Raw genomic sequence first — 26,932 nt, 5'->3', positions numbered from 1 at the left:
AAATTTAGATATCTGGTGGTTTGGGTTTTTTTACTATCTGTATACCCTACTAACAAGGGACATGAACTTGACATGCATTAAACACCCTGATTCATTCAACAGTATACTTTTTCAGAAAGATTTTTATCCTGCTCTTCGCATATCTCGATATTCTTCCCACCTTAGAAAACAAGTGATCTTCTGAGCACTTCATGATAAACAGTTACCAAATTCCCATGGTAACCTTCAAATTCAATCTAATGCAGTAATAGAAATAAATAGTTGAAATTATTAGTTTTAGTATTGCTTACCTTTTCAGTAGTAAATCTCCAGTTACTAAATGCCATTACGTCTAATGCCACTACAGCTTCTCTAGCAGCCATCAGTCTTCTCCCATTCTGAGGACTACAAATAACGTGACCTCTGTTGCTTATATCAGACTTTTACACTTTGGAACTCTACACATTTATTTATAACCAATTAATTTTTATTTTAATGCAAATTTTGGGAAGTGGTATTATGCTGATCGGATGTCCTTTTCTATTACTTCTGAAGTTTCTAATCTGTGATTACCTAGTCTTCAATTTTGTGTTCTCAGAGTTTGTCAGGATAATTTTGAAAAAACCAGTTGTATTTTGTACCTTTCTGGTCATATTGCAAGACATTTGGCCCTTTTGTTAATGGCATAATTGTGTAACAGCTATTTATCTCCTTTCATCCAATGGGATAACATTATTTCTATACTCTAGTAAGAGCAAGGAATGGTCTTTTTGCAGCTTGCTCACTTTTTATCCTTTGTTAAAACATTAAAATATCTCTATTTGTTGTCCCTTTTGTCCAAAATACCCATCTATCTCGCTGACCCATGCCTGGGAGGAGGCCCTCCAACCTACCATGAAACTCCTCCCATACTTTTTGTGGTGAGCTGCCAGCCCCTCTGGTTTTTCTCTGACAACTTACCAGACCAGCAGAATAGAAAAGCACAAAGTACAGCGGGATCTGCAGAGCTGCACCAGCCTCAGGGAGAGCAGCTGCTCACATTTGGCTCCCTCTACCTGCCCAAGGGCTTCAACACCTCCCGAAGGGCAGAACAGCTGCAGCTGTGCTACATCAGCTGCGACAGCTTTAAGGTTAGAGTGCCCTTGTAAGGTGGGCCAACTCCTTCCCCAGGTAAAATGACAAGCTTTACAAAAGCTGGCTTCAGAACAGTTATTAAAGAAAAAGAAAAAAACCCAAGAAATGAGTGAGAGAAAAACTCCAACATTGTATTTTAGAGTGTACCACAAAGGCTGATGTAAGTAAAGGCCCATTAGACAGCAAGGACAATAAAACAGCACTAAAAGATAGTAATGTTTCATTTTATTTGATAGAAAGTTGCTTCAAAAATATGATTAACTATATACATTATTATATATGCTGTACATACAATTACATATACAAAATTTATATAACGGCAGACATCCTTCTGTTACATTTTATAGATGGTAGTTAATAGCATGAGATAGAACTAACATATTTCATACCTGTTTTCATCCTGATCCTATCTACAAGGAATTGTTAGGTGAGAGATGAAAAAGAAAGCAAATCAATTTGTACCCGAGCCCACACAAAAGTCTTCTCCACAGTGCATTCTATTAGTTCTTTGCTCTAGAATAGTTAGATTTGCGCACTTCCCTTCAGCGGTATTTGGTTGATAACGTTATTTTCAGGGGTTTTTTTTTTCAGCGTTCACACTAATATTATTTCTAATTTATTTCTGTAACTCAAATGTTCTGAAATCCTCCTTAAATCAAGCCAGATTTCTTCAACTTAATGTAATTTTGTTTTTCCAATCTGTTTTGCTTGTTTGAAATAGATTCAGCTAACAGTACTCTCAGTTCTGGGAGAAGTACACTCAAACAGGAAAGTTATAGTCTCAAGCATTCTCTCCTTCCCATGTCAACACATGAGACCTGAAATCAGTCAGCAAGGAAAAAAAGTCATAGAACCATAGAATATGCTGAGTTGGAAGGGACCCATTGGGATCATCAAGTCACACTGCTGGCCCTGTGCATACACCCCAAGAGTCACACCCTGTGCCTGAGAGCATTGTCCAAACGCTTCTTGAATTCTGCCAGGCTTGGTGCTGTAACCACTGCCCTGGGGAATGTGCACCTTCCACTCCTCCTCCTAAGGCTGTTATAGGGTCTGTGTGACTGCCAGCTGCTTCCTGGAAGAAGTGGTGTCAGATCTCAAGGGGAACTGCCCAGATACTGGGATTTTTCTGGTCCTAGTCCCATGAGAAATATTCTGCCTGTCCACCCTTCCTCTAAGCAAGGAGTAGCATACCAAAATCAAAACACAGGGAGTAGAAACTGGCAAGTCAGCCCTTTACTAGCTGCTTCTGCTTAAGCGTCCTCTATTTCCAAACTGAAGGGACCAGACACCCTTATTCTATGGACCTGATGGTCAGGGAAGAAAAGAAAGAGCAAGAGCTGCCAAACCAGCAGAGTACCAGCAGCAGAATCCCTGTAAGAAAATGGCTTCTATAACTAAACAGGCTCTCCTGGAGGACTCTTCCCTGAGCTACAAAGGAACATGGCTTCTTCCATTGCCTTTCCTACTTCAAGAGGTTAAAAAATAGCTGCTTCTTTCCTGTGGATATCTTCAAAGTTTCAGTTTTTCCAAGTTAGTAGCAGCCTTAAACATATATTTTATTTCTTCTCTGCTCATGTGGCCCTGTGCTTTCTACTCCTGTGCTGGCCACAGTCTTTATTTCACTAGGAGATCTTTCTATTTTCTCTCCACTTTTTTTTTTTTTTTTTTTTTTTTATTAGTATACAGTAGCTTTCTTTGATCAATTAAGCAGTTTTCCTTTAGCTGTCAAGATGAAAGCAAGGGGAATTATGATTCCTTATATATATTCTTTTGGTAGTACATTAAAGAATGTTTTTTTCTAACTAAGGGGAACTCTACTTTTGTCCTTCAGTACAAGTTTTAATTATCACATAACATGCAGATATCTTATAACATCTTAAATCCAAATATATTAATATGCCTTCTTTTTTTTTTTTTTCTAGACTATGGGATTTTTATTTGTTTGAGAAAAAAAGAGTTCTCAGGCATCTGTCTCTGTCCACTGTTGGACACTACCATATATCTATTAGATGTTATTTCTTTTTTATTTTATACTGCTTCTTAATCTCCACTGAGCATGTGAGCTGGAATGAAACTTCTGTTATTCCTTGTCTGAATTCCTGAGATCCTGTCCACAGCCTTGGTTGGGAGAGGGCGCTGGTGAGCTGCTGGCGAGTTGAGACTCTGCCTTAGAAGAAGTGGGTTTGGGACACTCTTGCTGACCTTCTGGGGTGGGAGGTGGAGGAGTCAGGCAGCTGTCACTTTGCTGAAGTTGTGCATTAGCAGCTGGTGAATCATCATCCTGCTGGTCTTGCGTACAAGGAGGAGCAGCCAAAGAGATGATGCCCTGAGGAGCAGCTGTTGAACCACTGGTGAGACAATTTGTAACTAAGTTTGAGATATTAACATTAAATGTGAAATTAGTGCTGTTCTTAGTTTCCGTGCTGCAGAGTTTATTAGCTAGTTAAATAGTTTTCTTCACTGTCACTTTGCCCTTTTCTTTGTTTCACCTCAGTTTCATGGATCTGAGATGGAAACTTGTCTGTCTCATTAGATTTGACTCCAAATTTTTACTCTTGAATCATAATTCTGCTCTGGGGAAAGGTGGAGGAGGTGGGTAAGGAAGAAATAGCAGAAAGGGAGGAAATAAAAGCTCCAGCATCACCAGTTTTTAAAGTTATTAATTTGTGTGGATAAGGTTACTAAAGGTATTGCGCAACAGAATTTTCTCTACCCCTCTCTGTATTTCATTGCTGGAAGGCAGACTGAAGGAGTAACAGTGAGATTATGAGCACTTTTAAATGGTCTTACTTTTCTTACAGAGAGTGTGTGTCATCGGAGTTAAAGGAATCACCAAGTTATCCTGATTACTTACATGGTGAGTAACTGGTTTGACAGTGAGGGAATGCTTAACAGATGTAAAAAAAAAATCCATTATAAATGCATCAGTTCAAAAGATGCTATTCAGGCAATATCTGAATTGATTACAATGGATGTTGGACTGGATTTTACATAAGCACTGATCAATAACAGACATAAAGGCATTTTTCAAATATTAAAAGGGCATTTTTGAAATATTGAGTTTAATTTGGAAGGTCTATAGGCAGTATTAAATAACAACCCAGAATTGTTTTAGGATAGTCAAGGTCTTCCTATCAAGGCTTCAGTAATACCACGTACATTAGAAGACTCAGGAATTAGCAAAATTTATGGATCCTTCTGATGAAGATAAAGATTTAAAATATTTAAGATTTTAATACTTTCAAAGAAGACAAAATCTGTGGTTTTGTGCTGTTATTTTTTGTGCCTGTGTTAAGGATAAGGAAAAATACTGCAGTGAATCATTGCATACTGTATGTTACAAATACACAGGACCTTTGATTTATTAAGTCTTCTCACCTCTAGGAGAAAAGCATTAACATAGTAAACTTTATTTTTGCCAGGCTGATGCATTTATTTATTGTTTATAGATGGAAAAACCTGTGTATGTGGATTTTCCTAACAGATATTCTGTAAGTATTTCTCAAGTAATAATTCACAGACCACAAGTGGTCCATGGAGTACCACCAGGTGGCTTAAAAAGGAATTTTAGAAGCCAAGTGGTAGTACTTTTCAAAAATTTGTCATAGCATAGTCAGATATCTTGGGGTGCATCTTAGCTGTTGTTGTTCGGAGTTTTTTGTTTTGTATTAATTTTTGGTTTTGTTTCTTATGAAGTGTCTTACAGTTGCAAATTTGGATTTTAAAAACATGCAGGAGGTAAGTGAACCAGAAGAAGAAAAATGTTACTTCAGTACAGAAAGTCTAAGTAAGGACAAATATCTTTTCTCTGTCATCCCATTTAATCTCTTGTCCTGTTTCTTGCTCATTTCTTATTGGGTTCTTGAGGAGAGGCTGAGACAGCTGGGCCTATTTAGCCTCAAGAAGGCTGATCTTATCTATGTGCACTAATGTCTGATGGGACAGTGTAAAGTAGATGGAGGCTCTTCTCATGGGGTCTAGCTGCAGAACCAGAGGCAGTGGGCAGAAATGGAAACACAGGAGCTCCTTTCTGACCAGCAGGAAACACAGTGAGGGTGGTGGAGCAGTGGCACAGGGTGCCCAGAGAGGTGGTGGAGTCTGCCATTGCAGATACTCACCCAAACTGTACATGGGTCTGAGCGACCTGGTCTGGGTGACCCTGTTTGGAGCAGCAGGGGCTGGTCCAGCCAACCTAGAGGGGTCCCTTCCAGCTCCACCATTCTGTGATACGTACATTCGGTATATGTGGCAACAGTACTGTGCAAATAGCTGACTTCACCAAATGTAGCCATGAGTTTGGCAATTTTATATTGGTTTCATTTGCAAGGCAAAAATACCCATAATGGGTAACATGTTATTTAAGAATTCCTATGACACAATAATTTAGACTCTTCTGGCAGTAAAGGATTGCCAGCTTAGCTCTCCTACAGTACACTTACAAATATGTACCAAAGAGGTGTGATATTCTTTGTATTCACTTGTGGGTTAATTGAGGTACAACAGGTGACATGAAAATGGAATTGACTTGTCTCTGGTGAGCCAGACAATAAGAAAGGTAAATAATGCCAAATCTAAAACAGACATATTGAGCAAAGCAACTCCTTGTGTTTACTTCTGTTTTCCCTTCCTTTAATTTAATAGTCTTGTGCTGCTTTGTCTGGAACCAATAACTATTTTTGAGCAGTAATGTTAAGCTGGACTGCTTCTGTATTACTTTTTGTGCAAGGCTATGGAAATATTTACTGGCTTACTACTGTGTATACCAAGTAGGGAAATATGTATTGTTATCAGAATCTTAAGACTGCTTTTAGATTTTATTACTATGAAGTAATATGCAGAATTACAGAGTGCAGGCATTTTTTTATTTGACTTACCAAAAGCTATGTTTCTGAAAAGCACCTGAGTTAAGATCTTTGCTTAAAATTGGCTTCTTGGTGCAATTGTTCAGTTTTTGTCCCATCATTCGCCTAATTAAAGCATCATCTGTGTTTGGAAACAACTGTTTTGTGATTCCTGCAAAATAAAGAGATTATATATATACATATATATATATATATATATGGAGCCTCCAAATCAAGGAAACAAGAGATGTGTGATAAAAAATGTATTTTTTGCATCTTTACAGTTCCAGCTACTTCAGCTTCCACTCTAGTTTACTTCACTGTCTTTACAAACTCCTTCATAGATTTTACACATGCTCCTGTTTTAATTTGTGCCTTCTACATTGCTGTGCCTGCTCTTGGCAGACTCCAGAGGAACTCCAGGGCCACAAGGGCTTCTGTAGTAAGTGATTTGTGCTTGCTAATCCTCTGTCCTTAGGTCCTGTTCTTGATTAGAGCCCTTTTCCTAACCTCATCAGTCCTTATGACTCTGAATCTTACTTTTTTTTTTCCTCATTAATTTTCATTTGCAGGTGATGTCACTATTTCTAAAAATTTCCCATATGTTTTGCCTGGCTGCATTTTTGAATTCTCAAAAATAGGACTCAACATAAGGAATGTGATTCCTGCTCCCTTCTTTTCCATCATCTTCTCTCCCCTTGATTTCTCTGCCCTTTCATTTCATTTTAAAGTCCTACAATTTCCATCTTCTTTAAATAATCTGATCTACTAACTAATTTTCTGCAGTCCTAGAACTCTCAAGCTTCCTTCTATTTTTTTTTCTCTTGTATAATGTTGACACTTTTCTGTTTAAATTCCAGAGTATTCTCTTCTACCTTAACAAAGTTCTTTGATTTCTTTATAGACTTTGTCACTGCATTATCCACAACACACTGTATTCCATGTCCTGATTACCTTCTCTGCCTCCCATTTCAGTTTTGCTTAGGCCCTAGTAGGATTTAGAATCATAAAACCATTTAAGATGAGAAAGACCATTATGATTGAGTTCAACCATTTTTCTCATCCCATTAAACATTTTTCATTTTTCTCAAATGCCATTCCAAAACTGTCTCATCTTACTGCCTCTAAATATATTTTTACCATCCTACACATTCTTTCCTTTTATCTATCTTGACTTTGAGCCTTTTTTTCTAACAAGGTTCTTAAGGAAAAAAGGTTTTTGTAATTGATAACTTTTGAAACTGATGTCTAACTTCAACAAAACTGTACAAAGGTCCAGGAACTGGAGCTAAGCTGAGAAGGGAACCAAGAGAACTTCAGAAATCCAAGGGTATGGCAATGGGGGAGGAATTATAGTACAGTAATTAGGGCTATACAGTTCTAGTATTTAGTTATAGGTGTGAATCCAATTAAAATTTGGCTTCATATGCTTACAAAATACTGTTTTCTTTAAAGCTGTTACTTCCATCTGGAATTATTTTCTGTCCTATGCACCAAATATTTTCTGCTGTAAACCTCAGCATAAATCAAATTTTGTTTGCTTCTCTGATCACTATTTCTGTCTTCTATAGTCTCTAGCCTCTAGCACTATTTAAAATGTCACCATTCATAACATTCACTAAACTTCAGAACACAGCAGACATAATTTAAAATTTGATCCAAGTGTGTCCTCTTTTTGCCTCCCCTTATCTGTCATCATCGGGCTCCAAGTTTGACTCTTGCAGGATAACCTTGCAAGGGCTAAAAAAATTTACAATATCACTGTGCCTGAACAGTCGCCTGAATAAAACCCACAGAATTCACACAATAGAAATACTCCGACTTTGCATTTCACTGGCAGTATTTTTAACAGATGGTTTAAAAAAGCATGTAGCTGAAGAAGGAAATAGGAAGCAGCTCATCACGAGTACTTAACCAGCTGTTAAGCATGACAGCCCCTCCCTCCGAGAAAGCCCCCTGTCAAGTCAGAGCCACATTGAGTAATGTTATCAAGTCATCACCTATGATTTCCTGAACTTCATTCTGATTCATGGCTGGTTTTGCCGCTTTATCCTTTGAAGAGGAGGACTTTGCACCTGTCAGGCTGTGTGTAGCCATGTATTCATGTGTATAAAGTGCTTGCATCAAGTCATTTATAAATTTTTGAGGTTTGCTCTTGTTACAAAGTGCAATCTGCCACTTTTCGATCTTGAACTGGAAAACAAAATTGGTCATAGGCATAACTATTGCAGCTTTCTAGAAATATCATATAGTATTACCATTGAAATATATTTTTCATTTTTTATCTTTAAACCACAATTTCAAAAGTATTCTCTGCAAACAGTGTGCTTAAGACAACACCACACTTGCATACCGCTCAGCGTTTGGGACCATACACACAGCTTGATTGTTTTCCAGAAGGAAGTATGGGGCAGACTAAGGACTCCATGCATCCTAGCAAACCCTTCACCAGGCAATCCTTATTACTCACTAGTGGAGGCAGGACATGTTCAGATATAGCAAAATCCTTCTGCTTGTGCTCCATGCAGGCTGGCTGTGGTCCAGTTCTGGCATGGTTTCTGTACTGCCTTGGTACCATGGAACTGTGCCCAAGCAAATATTCCTGCCTGTGAGCAGACATGCCCTAAGAACTGTGACATCTGGTCCTGGGCTTTCAGAGTGGCTTCTGCATGCAGCAGTGGTACAGCCTAGAAATCTGGACTCTCCTAATAGGCAATTTTGAGCTACCTCTACAAAATAAGGCAGGTTGCTCAGAAAATTAGGTCCTTTTATTTCTTTGAAGATGTTAGGTCAAATTTTGTGGTTTGCAATATGTAGTCAAAAAATATCACGAAAATTCTTAACAGACTTCTTTGGATTTTAGCACTCTGTGACTACACTCAAGAATGATTTGCATGGATTAACATGACCCAATGCATAATGTTTATGTAAATTGTGAATGCAGATGCTGGAATCATTCTTTTGGTTGTGCCTTCATTTTTTTCTTGTACAGCCTCTGTGCCTTAGATATCTCAACCATGTTCTGTTATAATCGCAGAGAATAAGGGAACCTCTTTACTCAGTATCTCTGTATATATGTATTTCTACTTAACTGCCAGCCAGCGTCTGGAACAGAAGAAACATAGCAGCTTCCAATTACAAATTAACAGTTTGAACAGAATGCTGGTATTCTTCTTAGATTATCTTTGAAATACTAGCATTCCCCTTTGGCATCCAAACAATTAGGCTGGAAGTTATCCCTGGATCTTGGTGTTTTCTTCATGCATCCACATTCTGCCCTTAGCCACAGATATGCCAGGTCACTGAAATTAAAGTGAATTTGAGAGTGTACAGGACACTGAATAAAAGCTAATGCTTATAATGGAAAGAACATTCTGTACAAAAGGAGCTCATTAGTCATATTATCAATGCAATGATGACAAATTATTTTACTGATGGTTATTTTTTATTTTACACTATAGCAGTAAACTTTATCCTGTATAAAGTTTTATGCCTGAAATCACCTTTTAACTGACCTGTTTTTCAGTCTGTTGCTCCTCATCTTCCACATTCAAAGTTATTGGTGAGCTGGAGTTACTATGCATAGCTGCATAGGAATCTGCTAATGGATTGTGAGATGCCTTCCAAACAGCATGTGGATGCAAACTGGAAGTAGATGATGTCACTCCTCCTTTGAGCAGTGCTTCAGCCATCCCTACCAGTTCCTCAAAATGAGTGACTGCCTGTGGCAACACTGAAATCAAATGAAAAGTGAGGGGTAAAATAGGAATTGAAGCTTTCAGACGCCAATTACATAAGCAGAGGTATTTTTGCAATTAGATTCCTGTCATAATACAAAAGACTCAATCAGCAAAGACATTTCAATTTCAAAAATTACTTTTTTCCTCCTCTCTCAAATGCTTTCTTGCCATTCTGCTGTCCCCACCCATGGGGCCTCAGAAATGAGGCCACAGAAACTGGCCTCAGTTTCTAGAATATATCAATTCATCAATTTATCAATATCAATTCAGTGCAAGGCTAAGAGGAATGATTAGTTTATGTCCATCATGGCACAAAACAGATTATTTATCTTTTCTTTTTACAATTGCAAAGTCTCTACAAGTCCATAAAACTATTGAATATGGGCTAAGTGAGGTCTCATTTTTTTTTTCCCTTCAGAGAAGTTACACAGACTGCAGAGGCTTTTCCTTTTTACTAATCTATAGAGAATATGTTTTAAATAACTTTTCCTCAAAGTAATATTGTCAAATGTAAACTTTTATTGCATCCATTAAGAAGAATCAATGCGGAGCAAAAAGGGGTGTAGATGACCTATCAGCAAGATACAGGATCACTAAATTACAGAAAATACTGTAAAAGACTAAGATAATTGCTCAGGATGCAAGGTAAATTGACTTATATGTGTGAGAAAAGTTGTCAGACACTAAGAAATTGTTTACAAATAATATTTTTAAAGGTAACATGAATGATTCAAACCAAGATGAATAATGTAAGAAATGCAGTCAAGCAGGAAATAAAAATGATAAACAGTTGCAAAATCATCTGACAATAAAAAAACCAGATACCAGACTGTCTAGGGATGGTATGGTGTAGCTTTAAATCCTCTTTAAACCTTATTCATTCTCTAACAGTCTGAAATTTTGGATTCAGTTTTGGCTGCCTTAGAATAAGGGACAGGGAGAAGTGAGTGGTGCTTCAGAGATGATCACTAAAAGATGAAGGATTCATTTACAAAGGAACAAAATATTTCATCTCTGGCAAAGAATTCAATTTGGTGCATCTGAAACTAACTCAGATTATCAGTAACGAGAAATCACCAAAGTAATTAGAAATAAAGTAATTTCAGAAGAAATTAAATATCAATTGATCAAGAAAGACTGCTAATAAATAAGGTCAGTTGGACTGGTCAGTGAAGTATTTGAGCTTAGCCAATAGTTATACAGCATGCAGAAAGGTTCTCTTGGGAACAACTGGCAGGATTCAGACAGATTTTTTCATTTCTAACTCTATGATTGCATGGCCTCTGTGTAAGACAGTACATGCTGCTGGAATTAAATGCTGCCATGTATCACAGACTTGAATGCTAATGGTAGGCCTTGATCATGTCAGGTGCTTGAGCATCCATAATTCCCATCCAAATGGCCTCTTATAAATCAAGCTTTTCCTGACCTTCAGGCTTTCCTCTTCATCAAAATACTCCCGACTTTACCTTGAAGCATCACCAGGGACTGCCTTAGGCGGCAGTTTTCTCTCATGGTATCTGTCAGCTTCCTCTTGAGACTTTTAATTTTGGCACATAGTTCTACCTTGGAGAGTTGAAATAAAGGCTCTTCATCATCACTGCTACTTTCACTATATAGAAAGTTGCTTCCTGAATATGGTTCTCTCTGAAAAATACCCCAAATAACTGTGATATCTAGAACAACAACAACATAAAATCAAAGCATCAAAATTAACATTAAAATATCTGGCTAAATCAAAAATTTCTTATGTATAAACAGACTCAGTGCATTTTAATAAAAGCTGTTACCAAACATAGCTATTAGTATTCTTATTGAAATTAAAAAGGAAAAGTCAGTGTAAATATGTAACTGTTAGGTACCTTTGTCTGTGTTCTCTATTCACCAATTTTCCAAGGCAGCATCTTTCAGAACTGTTAATTTCACTATGGCAAAAATCATATGCCTCCCTCAAAAATACCTTTCACACTGCTCTCCCTCAAAAATATGTTTTTCTTTCTTTTCTTTCTTTTTCAATCTTTCAGATTGCTTTTGCTTGATAGATTAAAATTGCTGAAAATGGATGTTTACCTGTTTGTTAATTAAGGATGTTTCAAGTTGACTCAGGATGTTGGCAGGAGAAGATGCCTGCAATGATTTCTTTCTTTTTATATGTTTCATCATCTTCCCCTGTAAAAAGTGCATAACAGTGCCTTTGCATTCCTATAGAGCCTTTTATTACAGTATTTCATAATATACCATACATTTTTATTCACTTTGCACTTCACATTCTTGATTAGTAGTTTTTAAAAATGTATTTGTAACTTTGCTCACTTTTATGTTTTCTTCCCCTGTATTTTGTCACTGCAGATCTCAGCACAAGACACACCTCAGAAAATCTGGTCCCTTCCCCTTTTTATGCACTAGTCAGATTTCTGTCTTCCAGGAGAAAATGCAATGGAGCTACAGAGCATCAAAGCCTTGAATAACATTCATCTCTTGACATAGAAAAGGACAAAATCCATTGGCCTAAGTAATTACTCTGACAGGTTATTGTGCTGAGGTGCCATGTGAAGGCTGCCTGAATTCCTACCTTTACTATACATCTTCTGTGTGTTATATCATGGAGACTCAATAGTTGCAGCCTATTTCATTCCTTTATGGACCTAACAGGCACATAGAGACAGAAACTCACCTTTTCTTTATCCAGGTCACTGTCCTCACTTTCTGAGAATATCATTTCTATCCTCTTCCTCTTGCCTTTTCCAAGGACTTGTATTTTTGTAATTTCATCTGCTCGTAATATCTTTTGCATCATTTCCACCAGCTCTTGGGGATCATCTGAAGTGATGGAAAGAAAAAAGGCCAAAGCACAGACAGTCAGGTAACTATACCTTAAAAGCAGATTTCATATCAGACAAATATTCTGGAACTGCACTCACCGCTCATGTACACAACTTTCACCAGGTGCTTTTCTGTCTTTCTTTCTCCCACAGGCCAGTTCACTAGTACATGCTCATTAGGTTTCAGAAGTCTTTCTAGTTCACTGTCATCACAGGGAAGGTCCTGTATCCATGAAGTCTCTCCAATTTGCAGTGAATTATCATTTACAAAATCAAACAGTGTGAATTTTTTCATCGTTAAGTGGCTTTCTTGTCACACAAACACTTCCTGTAGGACATCATAGGAAAAATAGGAGTTACTATATCATGCCACAGGGATGTTACAAGAACACTTTAAAAAGCTCCAAACAACTCTCCTTTTGCTGGATATTGGTAATTACCTTGTATGAAAATATCCTAAGAAAATGAAAACTAGCCAAGCAGTGAGTTGTATCCCCTTTGAAAGATGGGGTGTTTAAGACCTGTACATCAGACATTTGCCTCCAAAACTGTGCACAGAAGACAGCTTTCACTCACAGAGTCCTGGCTCCCATATTACTTCTGTGTTCATTCTGGTTGGGATCTCTACTACTTCATTTGTCTCAGTAAAATTTTTAGTCCAGCCTCTGACTAAAAGATATATGTGCGATTGAACCTTTCCCTAGAATGAAGGAAAATGCTAGTTATACATGCTGTTAAGTGGGATGTATGGTTATAATTTCATGGACAGGAAGACAATTGCAGCCACAGAAAACCAACCCAGAGCTACCCAGGGCAACTGAGTGGATGAGGTATGACACATCCTGGCAATGGAAGACTTGATGTACAAAAGAAATGACAGGCAAAGGACTGCAAGAGAGCTGGGCTGCTTCATGAGGAATAACAGCAACAAGGAGAACCCAAACCCAAGTATACAGTTAAATCATTTGCTTCATAAAACAATACTTTTAAAGCAACACACTATTCTGGGCTTTTTAAAGCATTTAATTTCTCTACCAGGAGAAGGGAACAAGTCATACTTTGAACTTTGTTTTCCCTGTTAGGCTGATCGCCTTTCATGAAAGTGTAAATTCTATGGGAAATGTAACCAGTTCTTTTAAGTGTTGCCATTGTACTCGGAGAAGATATTTTCTACTTCAAAATTATTAGATCAATACATAGAAATTTGATTTTCAAACATGAATCTTCTTTCCAGCAAACATGTGGTCAATTCATAAAGGTGAAATACTTTCTCAGAGCTGAAAACTTATGAATTCCTAGATATGACAGTGTGATTTGCTATTGACTTGGCCTCAATCAGTCAGAACCAAATTTAGTGCCTCATGAAGAGGCTGTCAGAAAGGTAACTCAGAGTTAGAAAAGGAGAATTTCTTGCGGTTATTATGTCAAAGTGAGAATATCTGGCTGCACTGCTCTGTGAAGTAATGTCAATTTGTTTGCAGAAGCCCAGTTTGCCACTATTCCTCATGTCTGTGCTATGCCCCAAAAGAGCGGGCTTTCCACACAGGGGTGAGCTTGTTAATTTGCAAAAGACAGCTGCAGTCCTGTCAACATGTTTACTGATACAGTGGGGCAAGCAGTACAGATAAGAAATCACCATTGAAAGGAGTATTAAATCAAGCTTTTATACAGAATGTGTTTAGTGTGATAGCAGTAGGATTAAGTATTGCCTCACTGGAGAAAGGAGACTGTGTTTGCAAGAATTGACATTACTTTTCTTTAAAGATCAGAAAACATCCATCCCATGCAAATTCTGGAAGAGGAAGCAGCCTGAGTATCTCTGTCTAGCATGACTCACCAGAGACCCCATTCTGCCACTGATCCATGCTGGATGGATCCTCATACCACAGACACAGATCATTCAAATGAACAAAAATATAGACAAAAAGAACACAAAGGATCAAAAAAGGATCAAAAGTTTCAGCAGTGACTTTACTATGAAGAGGTAAGGTCCAAACTGGAACAAGATTTGTCTTAACGACAAAATACCAGATTTGAAACAGGTGGAGTATGCAATCAGCTGGGCATCAGTATTCTTCCTTTTTTTTTTTTCAGAATGATTTTGAATATATACTTCACTCCGATTAACATTTCTCATCTGGCTTAAAGATGCTACTTCTGTCTCTGATCAACCCAGCACAGCCATCTCCACCACTCAGTTCTTTGCTTCCCAAATGAAGCACTTTGATATTTCCCTTCTTGGCCTTGACAGTTGTGAGCTACTTCTTTACCCTCCTAAAGCCCACATAAAAGCAACAGAATTGTGGCAAAGTTAGAGCTGCCAGTGTGCTAAGTCTAACAACTGATTGATTGACTTCTATGTGTTTTTTTAATGTTTCCCTGCAGTCCTCTAACAGTTTGTCTTTTGTCTCTCATTTTGTATTGAGACAAATATTCTCTGAGCCATGGGACATTTTTGTGGTCTGAATTTGTACAGGGTTAGCAAGCCAGCCCAGGATTTCCAGAGGTACACTGAATACACAGCATGCAGGGCATGTGATGATTCCCCACAGCACTAGGGATAGTCATGTACACACTGTGCCAATACTATGCACATCAATACCAAGTCCAACAGCTTTTGGAAGGTATCAGACTTGTCTACATTTTCAAACATATTAATGAAGCCAATGGAAACATGGACTTCTGGATGAGCCCATGAGAACAGCCTGGTGTCACTGATAGACACTGAAGCACACAGTCTTTACACCAGGCAAGACCTGTATCCATAAAAATATATCCTGCCACTTTAAGCTAAGGACAATTTTTATCATGCTCATGGCAGGACATGGAGCTCAGCAATTTATCTACATTATATTTAAATTCTTGCCTCTGGTCAGAGGGTGTACTAACAGCTAAACCAGTTTCACTAAGGGACTTAGCAGCTGCCATATTCTTTCAGCATGCTGAGAGAAGAAATATTCCTGCTGTTTATAAAGGGACCAAGGCAGGAAAGCAGTTGAGGGGCAGCAACAGCAACTGGCCAGGACCACTTTTCTCTGCTGCAGCTCTACTGGACATAAGCCCAACTGCTTATGTTACGGGTAAAATAATGAAATAATTACATCGTCAAATAAAAGGAACAGAGTGTTGTATGTAAGTATACAATATATACTTATATGCCATAATATATATACACACAATATATACTTACAATATGTAAGTATTTTTATGTTATAGAGAAATGCCTTCAGCTCCTGCAGTAGACATTAATCAAACTATGACTTTTCACAGAATTTACTGTGACAATCCATGGGCCCTGGGGATAACACCTAACTGTCTGCTGGCATCATCTCTAGCCAGTGATTAAAGGGAATGGAAAGGTAGAACAAACTGGCACTAATAAGGGAGAGAAATAGTGAAACACTTCACTTTCTTGGAAGTCCTGCAGTGTTTTCTCAACCTGACCTCCCACCGGAGTCAATGTGAACCTTGTCCAAATCAGCACTGCTGGAGATGCTTCCCTCTAAAATCTTATTTGCCAAAACAGATTGAAAGCAAAATATGATCTATCATCAGAAAACAAACAAAATAACCTGGAGACTGGGATTACCCTTAACAAACTTTTACTGCCTTAAAAGGGAGAGGTTGTCTAGCCACATTTGGCTCAGTCACTGCAGAAAAGGAGGTGATTCATCTTACCCTATGACACGTGTCTGAAAGACAGCAGATGACCTACTGTCTGGGAGAGGCTATTTCTCTCCACTCAGTGACTACAGGGTTGGTGTGTCTCCTTACAGAAGCTGGCCTGGTCCATCCCATGTTGTATTAGTTTTTCATGGTTTTGAATGGATTTTGAATAGTAGAATAAATTCCAGTAGACCAGCAGAAGCTATAGAGAGCTGAAAAGATGGCATATGAAATCCATTAAAGTGTCTCTGGTTCTCTGTTTTAAATCTTTCTAGTATAGCTCTGTAAGTCATCAAGTAAGATTTCTGACACTGAATGCTTTGTTCAGTGTTCATTTGGAGGAAACTTTATCATTCACAGGCATTACCCTGTGTGCAGCTACTAATGACAGAAACAATTATATGACCTTTGAAAGCCACTTATGCTTTACAAGTTACTTAATTCTGCTACATGCTCCATTTGAAAACACAACTGTTTTGAGTAATACTGAGACACAAATTTCTGATTTTTCACTATTCTAGGTCATTTGTAGGAGGGAAAAAAGAAAAAGGAAGGAGCCATATAATTTTAAAGTTCTGCAGAGGAAACATTAATTGGAGTATTAATTTTTACAAACAGGTTAACACCTCACATACTGCACAAATGCTATAAATTTGTAATTTTGATATTATTACTACGGCACACAAAAAGCCAGAACAAAACCAAACCAAACCCATGCAAGAAACCCGAAGCCACCAAAAATCCACACAGGTCAGAGAGTGTGTTCCATTCAGCCAGAGAACTGGCAGATGGCATGCTGAGATCATTATTTCTCTTTTCTTTTGGTAAACACAGTGCAAAGTGTTACAAGTTTACAACATGATATTGCATACCCACTTGACGAGTATGGTTCTGTTGGCTTAAAACAGGACTTTGAGACTGGTTTCAGCAAATAAAGAACTGTACTACAACCATGTACCACAGATCCATAATCACAGTAAAGGTCAAACTTACTACAGAGTTGCCTTAAGTCAGTGAAGAACTGATGAGACTGGTTGAGAAAAACATGAGATGTGCCACTGCTTATCTTATACCTGGCTCGAGTAAGGTGTAAGGACTGAATGATGCTTGGGTGAAGTGGAAGTCTCAGAGAAGCCCCAGAGAGAACCTGCACCTCTCTACCAGACACTGTGCATAACCAGCCTTGTTATAAATGTGGTCCTTTAAGGATACAAGGATGTACTCCAAGACTTTCTAGTGAAGGTCAGACAGCCTTTACTGCCACTTCAGCAGGTGAAAGAGGACCAAAGTGTTTATTTCACCTTTGGGATCAACTATAAATTCTGACAGAAAATAACCAAGACCCTCATTAAGCCCTATTTGCATATTAACTTTTGCATCCTAAGAATGCAAATTAAGAGAAGTGAAAACACACCCTACATGTACAATCATAACCATCAAAAACCCACTATAACATAAAGGAAGGGGGATTTTGGGGGAAAGCAGAAAATGAGAGAGAGGAGGAAACACCTCTGCCTACTTGGGATTGGTTGATGGACTGTCCTCCTCCCATGAAGGGATGCCTCTAAATGAGCTTTGTGCCTCCAGTGCATTGTAAAAACTTTTGAATATTTTTATATTTCAATCTATATCACTATTAGATCTCTGTTACTACCAACTGCTGCAGTGAAATACTGTACTTAGTGACATCTTATCACCGAAAATCCTGAACCTGCTTTCCTGTTACTTCAGGAAACTGTACTTTTTGTGAATCTGGACTGTGAAAGTTTTTTATTGAACTCAGAAAGTCAGATCTATAGTACTGAACTGACAAACTGCATTATTTGCAATTCTGTGATCATGCAAGTTCTTACTGAACTCCACCAGGCTGGTAATGCTGAACCAGTTCTAATCAGAAACTAAACCCAGCTGCACACAACCCCTCTGATCTTCGAGGACCAGGTGGAATGCAAGGAGATTTATTTTAGGCCAAATGTCTGTAGCCTTAATGCAATACATAATAAATACATAATAAAGCTAACATTTTATTATGTACTAACATTTTGTATTATTTACCTTCTGAGTTCAGCCTTCAATTATCACAGTTTTCCTTAAGAAAAAAACAAACCAAAACCCAAATTGAACTAGTCTAAAAATTAATCTATCTCATAAAAACCTATTTCTTTCCAATTCAGTATAAGTGGTAGTTACAGATTTGGTTTGTGTTACTTAGACTATGACATTATACACTGGACTTGTCAGAATATTAAATACAATGTTGATGGAAAACTTGGGCTTCACTGAAGTCTCAAAATTCCCAATAGAACGTATATGATAGAAAACATGACCATATTTAAATAAGTTAGATGCATATTAGATATGTTAGAGGTTCTAATTTTTTGTTGTTGTTGTTGTAGGTTCTAATATTTTTTACCTGAAACCAGTGAAAGTAAAAAGATTTACTAATGAATTCAGTGGAATTAGGTCCTGTCAGAATACAAAAGTGTGTTACTTCTCAAAAGATTTACAGTGCAATATCTTAGTCATTTCTGGGAAAAGATGATTCAAAAGCACAAATCTGCTGCTCTCAGCTGAGAAATACAAAGTACAGATTTTCCAGAATCATCAGTATTGCTGTGTTCCAAATTCAGCTGGGAATCTGGGGGAGCATCTATCAGAACACTACTGCAACTCTTAAGACTATAAATGCACTGAAATGACCCCACTTATCTTCCACAGGAAGGATAGAACTCTATGATTTTATTCCTGATATTCAAAAGGTCACTTCCTCACTGCAGATCACTGTCCTGGTGTGACTTGCTGTGAAATAACCTGAGATACTTTTCTAAGAAGTGATGCTATTCATGGTAAAGCAGCAGCTCTGGCCTTATTTACCCAGATGGCCTCCTTGACTTTAAAGCCTCAGCAGTGTTTACAACTCACAGGATTACACAGAGAACTTAGTGCAAACCTTGTACCACATTCTAAAATCTATTGAGTGACCCAAGGAATTCATGAAGCCATTCTTACTTTTCACAATAGTGCCCTCCTCCTATGTCCTAGCAACCTAGGAATTCTATAAAATATTATTAATATCTAAATATGCCAAAGTACTTTCTAGGATTGTGGCTTAAATCAAAAGCTTGAAGAAATCTACTGGAAAAGCTCTGATTTTTGCATCAAACTATTATTTTATTTGTTAAATTGAGTGATAGGAAAGGCTGAATAATTAATTTTTAAGCAGGTATATTTACTATGTCTGTATGTACTAAACTTTTGTTCTAACCAATAATTTGTTCAACCAACAGTGAAACATGGCATTCATTTTAATGGATTTCAAGATAAGCTAGCATCATTACTGGGTTTTCAGTAAAGGATTCAGTTCTACATTAAGATGCTTACATTTAGGTATCTTAAGTTATTGCTGTAATCACTGGAGATACAAGGGTCAATTTGGCTTTCTAAGCAGGTGTCTAGTACCAATGTTATTTGCTTGGCCTTCAGCTGCAAGTAGCTTCTAGAAATACAAATCTCCCACAGGTTTTTTATCACAACTGTCAGCTTTTTGGAGTTGAGTCAGCCTTGAGCAGCTCCAGCAGTCGTAAGTGTGAAGACCCTGCTCAGCACAGTTAAAGCTTCCTGGAGAGCAATTCAGCTTTTTTCAACTGCTGTAGGGTTCAATTCAGTGGCCTAAAAATAAATGCATGGTGCAGTCTTAGATACCGTGCATTATTATGGCTGGCCTCCAGCTGCCTCTTGTGATGGGCACAGACTTCACACAGGGCTTGGAACCTCTTCTGGGCTTACAATGGTGGTTACTAACTCCAGGCACCTCGAATGGCACTAAACACAAATTCAGGGAAATGCATTGTTCTCTGAGCCTCAATGATTTACCCGAGCTTAAATAGGAGCCTAGATATCTCATGTGCCTATAAACCATGTACATTAATTTATCTGTATTTCAATCCCACACTCAGTAAAAGATTCACATTGAGGTAACCAAATGCCAAGTAAGATGCAGGAAGCTATCTTAATTCTACATGACAGATTAGTATCTTTATTAAATAGCTATATTCAGCTTTATTCACAGATGACAGATGGAGAACTAATACTCGCTTCAATTTGTGCATGGCATTTATGAACAAGCAATAAAATATATTAATATACAAACCAAGAAATAAAGCTCTTTATCTATTGAGATGGAAGAAATACCTATGCTACAGGAGTTTGAATAATCCCAAGAAAACTTGTTCCATGCAGGTTAATATATCCAAACACTTAGAAGCAGTAAGTGGCCTGGAAGGAGAAACAGTCAACATGGCTTTGTAAAGTCACACACTTGGCTATGCTCATTGTGACCTGGCTTGGGTAATCTAATGCAATCCATTTTAACAGCTCCCAAATTATAAACATTAAAGAACAGTGAATCATCACTTATCTTGTCTAAAGATGTTTATGGGATCATTAGACAAAGTTTGACTACATGCAAATCTGTGCTGAGGTGCAATAATTGTGTACTTGCTCCATGTAACAGCTCAAGCAGTCAAATAAGCTTTTCCTAAAAGGCTGAAAAAATAGACATACTTTCCATATGCAACAAATGCACTTTCAAATTAGACTTATTCAAACAAACCCTCTGATAACCTGATATGAGAGGCTATAAGAGGATGTGTCTTACTATTTTTATAACGTAGTAGACTTTTTATAAGGTAGTAGACTATATCTTTCATTCTACCCCAAAGTGTCATTGTTGGTGGCATTCTCCACTCAGCTCTTAAAAGCCAAAAAGTGAAATTTAGCCAAAAGTGAAAGCTAGAAAATTCCAGGCTTGATTTTGGTCAGTATTTAATAACTTATCAGCATATTTACTATCTCTACTTCTGTGTCTTTACTGGCTGTCATAGGTGTGTGATCCTGGATGAGAAGTCATGCCTGATTAATACTCAAAGTGCATGCTCTTGTACTCTAAAGCTCTTCCTCAGTTGCTCTGGTTTTACAGCATTTTGGTAGGTAGGAGGAGGAAAAAAAATCTGCATTACTATTAAAGGTCATGAACTAGAAAAAGAGTTTTAATATCCCCTTACTCCAGGGGATATTACTTCAACTAAGAATAATTCTGCATGCACTTAAGAGAATTGACAGCAACACATCTTCCCTGCAAGGATAAAAACCTCAAAAGTTCCTAGAGCTATTTTTTCCCTTTCTGCAAAATTAAATGTCTTTTCACTGTACACTGTTGTACACTGTCCAACCTAACTTTATAAAGTAATATGATAGTGGAATGACCAACGTTGTATATCAGTCTGAAACAATCCTTAAACAGCTTTCAGTTATACAGTTAAAATACTAATGAAGTGAAATTCCCTCTGGGATGTAAGACTACATACAGATTGACAACTGCTACTTTAAATACTGCCAAAAATGAATACAGAGCAAATTTCAGCCAAGGACAAAGGGGCACACTGATGCTGCAATAAAAAAAAAAGTGCCATAGGAGCTTCAGCAGTATATTTCCATCTAGACTCAAGAACAGCCTTTCTGCCTACAAAGTCAATTTATGCTCATGGAATTCCTGCCAGCATTTTCCCAGCAACACTATGAACCATGAGTGTATGGCTCATTCTCCATTTGATTTACATTCAGTCTAATAAGCAGAGGAAATTTAAATACACAAGTTGTTTGAGCTGATGAACCAACAAAATAAGTAAATAAATAAATAAATAAATAATCTCTATGTACATAAAACTGGCAACAATTTGATTTTACGTGGTCACCTATGACACCTGCAGAAGGCAAAATGTTCCAGCCATGGAGGCGTTCAGGCTGTGGCACTGGAACCACAGAGTTTGGTCTTGGGTAAATCATACAACCTTTAAATTTATAGTTCACCTTTTCTTTTCAAGGCATCTGAAATAATAATATACATTTACCTAATTTCAAAGATATTGTGAGAATCAACTAATGCTAGTGTGCCTTTTAACCATACGCAGCACTGTGTGGAGTAAACAATTTAGCAAGTTTTGCAGGATGAAGACTTGTAATAACCCTGCTGAATTTGGAACATATTTCAGATAACAGATTTCTTTTAAATGGGCTGCCTATATCAAGCCAGCAAATGTTATTCTTTCAGCTCAAAAAAGTGTTTTATAAGTTTTATTCAACTACTGGAAACTCTCACAAGATTTCCTATGGTGTGTTTAAGCTGCTAGTGTAGCACGGATGGCATCATGTAATCTGTGAGTAGAATACTGAGGGGGAAAGTCAATTATTTCATCAAAAGAAGTTGATAACACTCATTCTATGATGTCTTCTGTATTTTATTTGCTTGCCTCTTTGGTTTTGACTGTATTTACTTTGGTTCTTGTTTGATGAAGAAAAACCCAAATATTTTGTTAGAAAGTATTAGATGATTAGAGAACCCTTCTAACCAGTTAAGTAGTCATTTAAGCAGGATATTTTACTCAATTATAATTAATTTGTACAAGCACAGTCCTTAAAGCATACCTACATACCAGTGAAAAGAGATGATCTCACCCTTCCACTCACTCAGCTACTCTCCTGAAATCATTTCATGCATCATCTCGTATTCTTATGCCCACATCACCAGATCCAGCATGTGACCTTTTTCCCTCAGCTCACTGACACAGGGAGTCTTACAGCTTTACAATGAGGTCCACAAGGCCTCAGCCTGCAGGAGCAGAGAGGTGCCTTCACAGAGCTGTGGAATGCCCTTGAATCCCATGGCTAACAGTGGGGAAGGTCAGCAGACTTCTAAGACATGGTTTTTCCACTCAAAATGCCATCACATTTTCTTTTTTCTTTTTTTTGCCTGACAGCCAAACCCATGGCACTCAGCTAGAATTTTTAGTTTCTTTTAAAAGGTGTGGCTGAACATCACCTTAATTATCAAGAAATATGCACTGGCCCAGAGACTGTACTGCAATTTGACAAGGGTAAGGGAAGAAAGGATGTCCTCTTTCAGCCTTGGTGGGTAAGACTGCTAAGTCAGAACAGGCTATCATGAGAGACCAGCTGAAAGAATATTTGAGGTGAAAACTGCCTTGTCTCCCAGCAGGGGGGCTGATGCTGCTACAGCACATTCCCCGTTCAGCTCTCACATTAAACTACAGGAGTTTGACACAATTTCTTTGTTGTTTCCTTACCACACTCAATTTGGGAAAATAGGTAAACTGTATTCAAGAGTAACAGTGACCACAGAAACATCCTCCTGTGCCTTTCCACTTCCAAACATTTGCTGGTCACGTCTTCTCTGTGGGTTCTCTGTAGCAGAACTTTCCTTTTTCATTCCCCTGACCAAATACTTATCATGACCTCCTCTGTCAGTGTTGCTCAAGTGAAACGCTGCTTCCTGCACTTCTGCCAGGAGCTTCACCTATGTCAGTGACTTTGTCACTGCTCTGTTTGCCTGTGGTGCCCATCAAAACAAGCATCTGCAGGACCCTGCATCCCACCTGCTCACAACTCTGCAAAAGTGCACTCACATTATGTGTACTCTGAAATGGCAGCAGGACCCCTTGCTTATTACAGAACCAGTAACTGCCTTCTTAGACTATAAAGCACTTAATTCCACTTCTCAACAACTTCTGATCTCCCCTCCCATTCCACTCCCTGTGATCATAGTCTCAAGACTTTGTTACCTTCTTTTACTTCTTCTCTGCAATGGCTTCACCTCCAGGATTTCCCTTCTGAGGTCAAATCTCAGATGAGAGGTTTTGTTTTAACCTTCTCTCTTCATTTCTTTTGTCTTCTCTGTTTATCATCGTTAAGATTTAGGAAAAGTCCCCTAAAAAACATTCTGTAAAGAATCTTAGATTAAAAGTGTGATGCATATAAAACTTCTCTTAAATTCTCTTTATTACTATTTGGGAAAAAAAATCTACCCACTTATCACTTGCTTGTTTTTAATGTGTAGTAACTTGACCAATTTAAACTTTATTCACCATGGAATTGATATTTTAACCATACTACCATGCCCTGCAGTATTTAACAAGCACAGAGCAGTAATAAACATAAATAAAGCCAGAGCAGCAATTTGGTGTACATGTGAGATAGTTGACTCAAAACCCTGGAGCAGCAGCTCTCTGAAAAATCATGCATGTCAGCATTTCTTGTAGTAAACTGTACTCTCTTTTGCATTTGAAAAAAAAAAAAATTAAGCAGCTTTCATGAAATTTATTACATCCTTTTGGAAAAACATTAACCTCAAGACATCAGTGAGCTCTAGCTCCTAGAAGGGAAAAGCTATAAACCTTAAACTAAAAAGCTTTCACTAGAGATTTGTCTACCAGATGATTTCTATGCACTGTTACCTGAGAACAATGTGAAAAGAGCTGTCCACCCTCAGTTCTCTGTGATTTACCGTGCTGTCACTGCCGTGTTACTTTTGCTCTATCATCCTACTCTGACACAATAAATCAGCACAGAGCTAAAGGTGTCAAAAAGTTTCCTGCTCCTGCAATATCCTGCAGCGTGGCACTGCAGCACGATGCCAGGAGGATCACACCAATTTGCTTCATGTTTCAGTAAGGCAACGTGGACTGTTTGAATAATCTCCAGGTAATCTGCATTAAAACCATTCTACTGCAGTGTACTGCGGTATTAGGAACGATTTCAATATTGCACCACGTGATGCAACACAACCCTACAGCATTTGGCAGTTTCTAGACAGTGAGGGAAAGCTTCAAATCCATGGCTGCATGTAGCAACTTTCCATTTTACAAAGTAATAGGACAGACTATTTTGGCTCACTCTGTTGGTGTATAGTATGAAATGATACAAATTTCCTGCAATAAATTATTATAGACCTAAATCCCATTTTTTTTTTCTTTTTTTACTTACACCACCCCCACTAGCATGAGCATCTTTCAATGGTAACAAATTTCCTTAACCTTAAGGGCAAAGTGTTACAATGTTATTAGCCCAGTGATATATTAATTTTACTAATCTAGACGTTATTTTTCCTCTTCTTATTCAAGCTACCACAGACACATTTCCCTCTCTGTCTTTCCAGCTTGCATATTTTTTAGTTTAACTTAAATTTACACATATGCTTTTCTGTACCTCCATGTCAGTCACATAAAGAAGTAACATTTCAGTGTTTCTCCAATTGTTACACAGAGATTGAAATTATTTTTAGGAAGTTTTGGAAATGTTCTTCCTATTTATGTGCTCCCATCAAAGATACAAGAAAAGCACATGAGTTTTGCTTTGAAGGAACCTTTTCCCCCAGTAACGTGAGTTAATGCAATGTTGCAAAGAAAATCAGCACGTGATTTTTTTTCCTGTGTGTCTGTGAGAGAGTTTAGAACTGCATTTTCAAACACCCCTGAAACAGTTTTTCAAAGTCTGGACTATCTACAGAGGTAGAAACAGCGACATAGCTGAACTCTCGTTATCATCTGCATTAGCGAGCTGCTGATGGCAGGATTTTGGTGCTGCACCAGCTGCGGCCGGGCGGTGAGCGAAGGGCGCGGGGCTGACATTGGCTGCAGCGCGTTGCGGTCCCTGCAGGTGCTGCTCGGCACAGCCCCGCCGCCTTTCGCCTCGGGCACAGCCGGGCAGCGCGCACCCCGCCGCGTCCGGCTAAACGCCGGCAGCGGGGACACGGGGCAGCGCCGCCAGGGCCCTGCTCACCTTGTCAGGATGGATGGCATTATCATTTCCCAATCCCTTTCCCGAGGAAATCGGCTTCGACCAACGCCTCGGCTCCAGGGTACGCCGCAGACCCCCTTCCCTCCTGGACGGACCTGCGCCGCGCTGGCCGCTGCCGACACACCGCGCCCCTGGGTCGCAGCCCCCTTTTCCCACGGGAGGTCCCCCGGTACCTCGCAGCAGCCATTTTCCGACTCTCTCAGCAGCTCCAGCGGTGATGTCACCTGCCGAGGCCCCTCGGCGGCGGGATGCACCGCTCCGTGTTCCTTCCTTCCTCCTGACACCGGCGGCACCTTCTTCTTCTTCTTTTACCTCCTCCTCCTCCTCCTCCTCCTGCTGCTGCTGCTGCCGCCCCGCCCCGCCGTGCCCGCGCCGGCTGCCATGCGGCGCCCAGCCCCGCCCCGCCCGCCGATGCCCGCGGGCGCTCCGGCTCTGCCCGCCGCGCTCCCCGCTCCCGGCAGCCGTGCGGGCACGGAGGGGCAGCCCCACCGCAACCATCGCCGCGGCGGCGGCTGCTGAGTCACGGCCTGAAGCTCATCCCGCCCCTCCTCCTTCTCCTCCTCCTCCCCCGCGCCGCCGCCTCCCGCCCGGCTGCCGGCTCCAGCAGCGCGGTGCCGGCGGCGATGCCCGCCCCGCTGCCGGGGGGAGAGGCTGCCCGGCGCTGCCCGGCCCCTCGCCGCTCGCCGCAGACCCGCGCACGCACAGGGGCAGCCGGGCGCTTGAGCCATGATTGCCGCGGCTTTCCTGGTCCTGCTGAGACCCTACAGCATCCAGTGCGCCCTCTTCTTGCTCCTGCTGCTGCTGGGGACCATTGCCACGATTTTATTCTTCTGCTGTTGGCACCGCAGGCTCCAGAAAGGGAGGCATCCCATCAAATCCGTCTTTTCAGGTCGCTCAAGGAGCCGAGGTAAGAGACGCTGTCGGTCCCTGAGGGCGGAGGGGGGTGTCCCCGGCCCATCCCCAGGTTTCTGCCGGCGGAGGGCCTCTCTGGCACGGTTTAGCCGGGCAAAGGCTTTAAAGAAAATTCAAGCCGAGCCCAGGACTGCGGCAGCCTTGTCTCCACCCATCCCTCAGAGAAACCACGGCTAGAGGGAGA

At 39.5% G+C, this 26,932-nt stretch overlaps 1 protein-coding gene across 1 annotated transcript; it reads right to left on the bottom strand.

The window, feature by feature from the left end:
- Positions 1–1,342: 1,342 nt before the first annotated feature.
- BEND6 (BEN domain containing 6) lies at positions 1,343–26,165 on the bottom strand. The gene is made up of 10 exons (XM_058835312.1): positions 26,010–26,165; positions 23,823–23,980; positions 12,619–12,847; positions 12,372–12,517; positions 11,768–11,866; positions 11,167–11,344; positions 9,473–9,690; positions 7,958–8,150; positions 5,991–6,129; positions 1,343–3,464 (listed from the first exon to the last, which is right to left on the bottom strand). The coding sequence occupies exons 3-10, from the start codon at positions 12,812–12,814 to the stop codon at positions 3,197–3,199; spliced, it is 1,437 nt and encodes a 478-aa protein (XP_058691295.1). The 5' UTR covers positions 12,815–12,847; positions 23,823–23,980; positions 26,010–26,165; the 3' UTR covers positions 1,343–3,196.
- Between the last annotated feature and the right edge of the window lie 767 nt (positions 26,166–26,932).

This window comes from Poecile atricapillus, chromosome 3, assembly GCF_030490865.1.
Source record: "Poecile atricapillus isolate bPoeAtr1 chromosome 3, bPoeAtr1.hap1, whole genome shotgun sequence".
Classification (NCBI taxonomy): Eukaryota; Metazoa; Chordata; class Aves; order Passeriformes; family Paridae; genus Poecile; species Poecile atricapillus.
Note: the sequence above shows the minus strand (reverse complement) of the source record. Positions and strands in the feature narration are given on the sequence as shown.